Raw genomic sequence first — 8,118 nt, 5'->3', positions numbered from 1 at the left:
TCACCTTAGGTGACGCGGGGGGGGGGGCTGAGGGGGGGTAGAGGGGGAAACAGGGGGACGTCCGGCCGCTTTAAAACCCAGTTGCTACCCAAACACAAGTAAACAGTGGGGCCGGCGCGGCGGGGCGGACCGGGTAAGGGGCAGGGGCCGGGGGCGGTCCTGTCCCGTCGGGGCGGAGCGGTGCAGCCCAGAGAGCGGGGCTGTGCGCGCCGCGGGGTGGGCCGGCGGCGGCGTCGGGCGGGCGGGGACAGCGCTCCACGCCACTCACCGCTGAAATGTGATGGACCGGGCAGGGGGCGGCTCAGACTCGCGCCGAGCCTCGCCGGGGTCGAAGGCGGGAGGCTGCGGGCGGGAGGCTGCGGTCTATGCCGGGGCCCCGGGACCCCGGCACCGCCAGAGCTCTCAGCCACCGCCCAGCACTTCGCACCATGCCGGCCGCCGTCCCCGCTGTGGATCTAATGTCTCCGTGAAGGTGCCACGGCGGCCGCCTCGGCTGTGCCCCGGCAGGAGCCGCCGGCTGCGGTCGGTAAGTGGCTTCTCCGTCCCGCCCCGCCTGCCGCCGTCGGCGAGAGCGGGGCGCGGGTCCGCGGCAGAGCCCCGGAAGAGCGTGACCCCTCCGCAGGGAGCGGGGTCCGCCGGGTTTACTTTCAGTTCGTAACTCCGCGGTAGTGGGGAAGCCGGTCCCGCCGCCAGCCGCGGGCGCGTGGTGCGGAGCAGGCGGCGGGGCCTCCCGGAGCGCGCTGTCCGTGGCCTTCGCGCGGAATTCCTTGCGGGGACGAGCCGGTCCGTGCGTGGACTGCGGCGCGGACCCGCGGCGCGCACCGGAGGAGCCCTGGGTGCTCGCGAACACCCGGGTTGTGCGGGCAGCGGCGGCTCCGGGAGGGGCTGGCGGACAGCAAAGGCAGCCCAAGGCCCAGGGACTGGCTACAGCGCCCTTGGGGCACGGCCGCGGCCCCAGCCCCGCCGCGGGAGGGAGCGCAGAGGGGCAGCGGCCGGGCCACGGGCCGGCGGCAGGCAGGTAGGGTGGAGCGCACTGCCGGGGCACCGGGCTTAATTTAATTAAGCTCTCTGAGGGGAAAGGGGAAAGGAAGTGCCAAGATTTAAGTAACATCCGTTTTTGGTTGACTTTCTCCCTCACACCTTATTAGAAATGGACTTAAAATCCCTTACGAAGGCACTTTTTGGCCTTTTTGTTAGGTTTTCATAAAGTGACATCCGGGTACAAATAGTAATAGATGGACTGTGTGTCAGGCAACGGTGTAGCTTGAAAAGTTTCAGTGTTAAAATACGTATTTTGTGGCCGGAATAGTTTTTCCGACTTAGTTCTTTGACAAGAAAACGAGTGGCGTGCAGTGACATCCCCGCACAGTCACCGATCGCCACGGTCAAAGGCGAGGGTCCCCCCGCAGAAATGCTCTGCCTGTCTTGATTACAGCTCCGAGACCCATCGCTCTGAGACCCGGCCTCGCCGGCCGGGCTGGGGCAGGAGCCGCCGTAGTAGTAGGTGAACAGTGATTTTATTGCCTCTGTGTCGGTTCCTGGCGGAAAACGAAGAGGGATTCACGCTACGACATCTTTAAAAATAAGTCTCTATATATAACCATCCCCTCTTCCCCCAACCACCGAAAAAGAAAAGGTCGAATGGATATCCCCGTCCCCGGTCTCGAGACAATGGCAAACGAGTGAAACTGGGAGGGAGCAGAGGAAATCCCGGAGAACCGTGATACAAGGCAAACGAAAACAGGGAGGGGGAACGCTGCCATTCACACCCTACTTTCTTCCCTCATTTTTCCCCCCCAGAGGGCTCATTCACAAATGGTGCCACGAACGGAGGGGAAATTAATTTTAGGGGAAATATCGAAAAGTCTCTTCCCGCTGCCCGGTGCCAGCGGAGCGGCCCTAACCGTGCGGCAGCGGCGAGGGCTGCGGGCGGCGGCGGCCTCCCCGGGGGGCCGAGACAGTGCTCCCGGGCGCGGGCTTTGCTCTCAGAGCTCCCTTCGGTTTAGCTGTGGTTTGGGAAGGTGGGGGGTGTTTCAGGTTACTTTTTCGGGGAGACGGGGGCTCTTGTTTATTTTGGAGAATCCGCGTTACCGTCCCCTGCACCCAAATCCCAGGAGGTGCTGAGGCACCTCGGCCCTACCTCTTGTTTACAGGCCCGGGAGCGCCCGGCGCTTGCTCTAGCCGCTTTCATGGGTCCTGGCAGCCTCCCGGCTGCTTGAAGCGAACCCTCACCGAAAACAAGGAAAGGGCAGGGGCTTGGCCCCAGAGCCGCTGCCCGAGGAGGGAGAGCGTGGCCACAGAGCGCAGCGGGGTCCGCCGGCCGGCGGGAGGAGCGGGCCCGGTGGCCTCAGTCGAGCGGGCTGAGCGAAACATTTACACTCCGTTCGTTAGCTCCCGGCCCCGCTGACCTGGCTCCCGGAGGAGAACCTGACCGGGGAGCGGGGCTGCGCCCGCCCTTCGCAACCGTGTGGGACGGAGGTGGCTGCTGGGCAGCGCCGTTCCGGACAGCCCCTGGCGGGGGTCGCTGCGGAGGGGGACTGGGTGGGAGGTGTGGGTGCGGGCAGGAGCTCCTGCTCTCTCTCTCGGTTATCTTGATAAATGAGTTGTTGTTGAAGGAAGAAAAATAAGCACCCGCGCTGGGATGAACATGGGGGTTATTCTCTCCCCGCCGCCCCTCTGGCCGGCCTGGGCTCCCCGTGAGCACCCCGCTCCTTTCCCGGGGAGGTCCCAAACAGGAGAGTTCGGAGTTGGGGCCTCTGCGCCCGCGGGAGACGGGACGAAGCAGGGAGAGATGGCGGGGGCCAGGTTGGCCGGGGACAGAAGGGGGTGGCCACGGTTGCCCCCGCGGTGGGAGCTGCGATGGACGGCGGCGGAGATCGGAGCCACCCCATCCCTGTTCCGGGTGTATATTTTCACGATTCGTTTAATTTGGATTTGCGGCGCCTTCGGTTGGCTCAGCGCTGCGATTGCTCCTTTTAATTTAATTTTTTGATGCGTATTTCGGGACTGATATTTTTAATTAGCTTTTTTAACGCTTTAGACTCTCCGGTCGAAGCGATCTCGCTGGTTGGGTCGATGGCGCCTGCCGGGGCTGCGGCAGGCTCTGGGGCAGCAACGAAGCAGCGCCCCGGAGCCGTGCCTGGCCCTCCCCGGCCCCGCCGCTGCGTTCACCTCGGTCAGGGGGACCACGGTGCTCTCAGTAAAAGTTTCTTTATCCTCTTTTCTCCCTTTTCCCAGGATTTTCTCCCCGTGTCGAAAGCCCAGCAAAGGCACCAGCTGCACCGCCTTCCTGCACCCACCCAGGGAAGATGGGAAGCAAGGCACTGCCAGCCCCCATCCCACTGCACCCGTCCCTGCAACTCACCAACTACTCCTTCCTCCAGGCTGTGAACACCTTCCCCGCAACTGTGGACCAATTGCAAGGTCTGTATGGACTCAGCGCCGTGCAAACCATGCACATGAACCACTGGACATTGGGCTATCCCAATGTGCATGAAATCACCCGCTCCACCATCACGGAGATGGCAGCCGCCCAGGGCTTGGTGGATTCCCGCTTCCCTTTCCCTGCGCTCCCTTTTGCCACGCACCTCTTCCACCCCAAGCAAGGGGCCATCGCTCACGTCCTCCCGGCCTTGCACAAGGACAGGCCCCGCTTTGACTTTGCCAACCTGGCCGTGGCCGCCACGCAGGAGGACCCCCCCAAAGTGGGGGATCTCGCCAAGCTGAGCCCCGGACTGACCTCGCCCTTGTCGGGCATCAGCAAACTGTCCCCGGATAGGAAGCCCTCCCGCGGCCGCCTGCCCTCCAAGACGAAAAAGGAGTTCATCTGCAAGTTCTGCGGCAGGCACTTCACCAAGTCCTACAACCTCCTCATCCACGAGCGGACCCACACGGACGAGCGGCCCTACACCTGCGACATCTGCCACAAGGCTTTCCGGAGGCAGGACCACCTGCGGGACCACCGGTGAGCGGCCGCCGCCGCGGGGCTGGGGCCGGGCAGGGGCTGTGGGAGAACCGCTCGGCAGGGCGGGGGGAGGCTGAACCGCTCCGGGATGAGTTGGGAAGGCAGCAGGAGAAAACTCCGCTCCGATTCCGCGGAGCCAAAACCTGCTCTCGGCCTGGGACGGGCACCCGCGCTGGGGTGCTGCGGTCACCTCCCCTGGCTGTTTTGCTTTGGGGGCGCGAAAAGAGGCCGGGGTACAGGTGGGCACATTTCCGCACCCCGCAGCCGATCAGCATTGCCTTCGAGGAGAGCATGCTGGGGTCCTGCCGGAGGAGCCGAAGCTGTCCCGTCTGTCACCAGAGAGTACGAACACGCTTCGATACAAATTACTGCGACTTTTTTAACCTGTAGAGGAGTTCAGCCATGAACAGAGTTATACAGGAAAGGGAAAAGGCAAAGTAGAGGGCTGGCGTTTAAGGGGAACCGGGTTTGGGGGAGCGGGGCCAGGGGACGGGTGGGCTCTGCGCTCCCGGCAGTGCTGCTCACTCCTCGGGTTGCATTTCAGGTACATCCATTCCAAAGAGAAACCCTTCAAGTGCCAGGAGTGCGGGAAGGGCTTCTGCCAGTCCAGGACCCTGGCGGTCCACAAAACCCTACACATGCAGGTGAGCCCAGCGCTCCCCGGCCTCCTCCGCGGGGTTCCGCCGGCGCGGAGCCGTCTCGGCCCGCCGTGGGGCAGGGGCTGCGGCTGTCGGGGGACGGGGCTCCGGCGCGGAGGGAAGCCAGAGGGATGCACGGCTCCGTGCTCCCCCGGGGACGGGAAGCAGCCTGCGGATACCTCCGCGACTGCGGGAGACCCACGGGAAAACGGCGGGCGATGGTCTTAAACCTGTCGGGGACGCGGCTGGCAGCAGGAAGCGAGCGCCGGGTTTGGTTTTGCCCACGCCGCTGCTTTGGGGCAATTTTCGTTGTTCGGTGGCGCGGCGCGGTGCGATGCGGAGTGTAATGCCCTGCCGGCGGCCGAAGGTCCTGCCACGGGAGTCCCGGAGCGGGCGCACGGTGCGGGGGGCCCTTCCTGTGCACCTCTGGAGCGCGGAATGCCACAAATCGATATCTATGAAGGACCACTTTTGGGGGCAGGAGGAGAGGGCGAGGTGGGATCTGCCGCCCGCCCGGGGCTGCGTTCGCTCGTGCCCGACCCCGATATTTCAAATTGTGCGTTGCGATAAGAAAAAAGTGCAGTGATAACTTGCAACCAGGTAGTTTGTGAAGGATTAATCCTTTGCTTGCTTCAAATCTGAACAGGAATCTCCACACAAATGCCCCACATGTGGAAGAACCTTTAATCAAAGAAGTAACCTGAAAACTCACCTTCTTACCCATACAGACATCAAGCCCTACAACTGTGAGCAGTGCGGCAAAGTGTTCAGGCGAAACTGTGATCTACGGCGGCACAGTCTAACTCACACCCCGCGGCAGGACTTCTAGAGCAGCCAGGGACCCGCGCCGGCAGCTCCACCTGCCCGTTGTACTCAAGGACTGTGTTGTAGGAACTCCCAGGCGCACACACTCACACACACGGAGACACACAGGCACGCTCGGGGCCAAGCTTTCCTACCACACGTCTGCGAAACTCGTTTAGAGAGTGCGGACTGCAGGATCGGGCCCCTCTCCAACCCACACCCAGGCGTAACGCTTCGTCGTCTTGTAGATACTCGCGGCTCATTTTAGAGCTCTGTACAGAACGTGGTTTTCTTCTTTTGTTTTATATCGTCGTGTCAGATGCACATCGGTAACGAATCGGGGAGGCAAAGTATCCCTTAAAAGTGTATTTCAAAATAAATCCTTTTTCTTTTTCCAAATACCTCCTGCCTTGTTGTATTATTCTCTGAACGTTCAGGCTTTTTTTCCCTGCTGTGTCAATGCAATGGTAAAAGCATATTGAATACATTTCCTAGCCGGGTGATTGTATTGTCACAACAATTTTGGTGATTGCTTTTGTTTGGCCTGTTTCACTGTCGCTGTTGTGTTATCTATTGTTTAGTAAAATGAAAGTGCTGGATTTGAGAGTTTATAGCTCTATTACTTAATAGTATGAATGTCTAAATATTAACTTCTGTATTTTTTTAATTTTCCCGGGCGATTTTTTTTAAGAAGAGAAAGAAAGAAATACTTGCAAATAAACACATCTTAGAAAATAATGCATAGAGCCGTTCTTACGCCAAAGCGGCTTATTAGTAACTTATTTGCAATCAGCCCATGTATTGTAAAAGTCATCCCTTTCGCGGAGATTACAGCAGCCAGCCTCCTCCTGCCAGTAGACTTTGGACACGGGTAATTCACCAGCGTAGATAGGGACTTTATCCCACAGAAGACGACTCGTTCCTGACAGCTCTGGAAGCAAACAGCGAGGCGCAAGTATCGCCCAGGGGCACATTAGCGGGCTCCGCACAGCGCGGAGCCCCCCCCAACCCTGACCCCTCCATGCGCGCTGCCGATCACGGGTCACCTCCGGGGGGGCGGACGAGGAGTGGGGCTGCTCCCCCCTCCCCGGATACCCTCGCCAAGCCATGCCCCGCCCCCGTCCTTCCTTTGCCACCTCTGTAAGCCCCAGCTATCGCGCATCGGGGTGACTCTAGGCTGCCCAGCGTGCCCACCCCATGCGGTGTATGCTCAGAGACTGCATCCAGTATGCAGGTAGCAGGATGGTGGCACCCACCCCAGGGCTCCCCTTCCTTGCCACCCTTGTGAGCCCCTCACCAATGCCTCTGGTCCCCTCCGGGAAGGCCTAGTGCCAGCCCTGAGGCATTTTTCCTAATGTGTTGCAAGGTGCCTTGGATAGGAAATCCCTTCTCTACCTTCCCACTGCTCTTGTCAGCCCCAGCACCCTTCCTGCAGTGTCTTGGGTAGTTTGGAAAGTTCCTTGCCAGGATGGGGACACGCAACTTGTTCTTCTCCTCTCTCAGACTATGGGGAGAAATCTCCCCCACTCCGGGCTCAGGGAGCCCTGTCGGGGGGGAGTGATCCTTTTGCACTAAGTGGGAAGGGTTCCCGCCATGGATGGTGCTGGGACTTTGGACAGTCCCGTTCTGGGACAGTCCAGGTGGGTCACAAGTCCCAACAAGCCCACCGGGAGCAGATGCTGACAGAGCTTGGGTGGCTGTGGTGTGCTCACCTCCAACAACCCTCACTGGTCCTGCAGCAGGGGCCTGCACTGCCTGCACCCTGTTAGTGAGCAGCAAGTCAAAACCAGCAGCGCCTGGACTGCAGTCAGGCTGTCAGTGCAGAAAGGGCTGCATTTCTGCCTGTGGCTGCTGCCTCCAGAGAGGGCTGCCATGCACACTCCAGGGCCAGCATCAGGACCTCTGGGATAGCCCTGCTCTGCCCCAGGCAGAGGCAGCCAGGTGAGTTCTAGCTGGTGTGGTAGTCTCAAGCTCAGCCAAAATTTTGCAGTGAGTCAAGCCCTATCTCCCCATCTGCTCCTGTCCAGCAAGGTGGGGAGGGAAAAAGTTTCTGCAGCCAGAAATACTGGTTTGCTGGCTGAAGAAGACCCTTCCTAGTAAAAGTTTTTTTAAGGGCCACCTGCTTTCTTCCTTTTCACATCCCTGTGACTTGCACCCCCTCCCTGCCTAGGGTGCTTCACACCTTGCACTGCCTGGCCCCATGCTGGCAGCCCTTGTCTTCTCTTTCCAAACTGCTCCTCTTTCTCTGTATTGCTCTTCTCCAAATCTCTCTCTACGGGCATCTCTTGCTCTTTTTCCGTTCCATCTATCCAGTATCTGATTTCTTTCTGTCTGATTTGCCTATTCCCATTGCATTCCTGCTCTCCTAGTAGGTTATTTCCTCTCAGTTTCTCTATCCTTATTGTTCTCTGAGTTCCTGTCCCCAGGCCCTTTTGCATCTCCAAGAACGCACGGCAAGGCTGGGATAACTCCATTCAAGTAAACACCCCTGTCAGGATACATATGGGCTTAGTCCGCTTCTCCTAGGCCAAGCTCTATGTGCAGTTTGTTTGGAAAGAACTTAATCAGATGAACGATATCAAAGGACGAAATTAAAATGATTGCATATAGCTAAGGTTTGATTTAATTTTTAGGGGTTGCTTGTTTAATAAACTTCCCCCCTGAGCAGACACAGACTGTAAATTTATCTTCTGAGGATTTCATAGGTTCAGT

The 8,118-nt window shown here is 59.4% G+C and overlaps 1 protein-coding gene across 2 annotated transcripts; it reads left to right on the top strand.

The window, feature by feature from the left end:
• The first annotated feature begins 306 nt into the window (after positions 1 to 306).
• Positions 307 to 5,805, top strand: OSR2 (odd-skipped related transciption factor 2). Of its 2 annotated transcripts, none has more exons than XM_034063191.1 (4): positions 307 to 526; positions 3,238 to 3,964; positions 4,509 to 4,608; positions 5,331 to 5,805. In XM_034063191.1, the coding sequence occupies exons 2-4, from the start codon at positions 3,309 to 3,311 to the stop codon at positions 5,403 to 5,405; spliced, it is 831 nt and encodes a 276-aa protein (XP_033919082.1). In that variant the 5' UTR covers positions 307 to 526; positions 3,238 to 3,308; the 3' UTR covers positions 5,406 to 5,805. The 2 variants fall into 2 exon arrangements, with proteins under 2 accessions (XP_033919082.1, XP_033919077.1); XM_034063186.1 differs by having other exon boundaries at positions 5,249 to 5,805.
• Positions 5,806 to 8,118: the final 2,313 nt, after the last annotated feature.

This window comes from Melopsittacus undulatus, chromosome 1 (genome assembly GCF_012275295.1).
Source record: "Melopsittacus undulatus isolate bMelUnd1 chromosome 1, bMelUnd1.mat.Z, whole genome shotgun sequence".
Lineage (NCBI taxonomy): Eukaryota > Metazoa > Chordata > Aves > Psittaciformes > Psittaculidae > Melopsittacus > Melopsittacus undulatus.
Note: the sequence above shows the minus strand (reverse complement) of the source record. Positions and strands in the feature narration are given on the sequence as shown.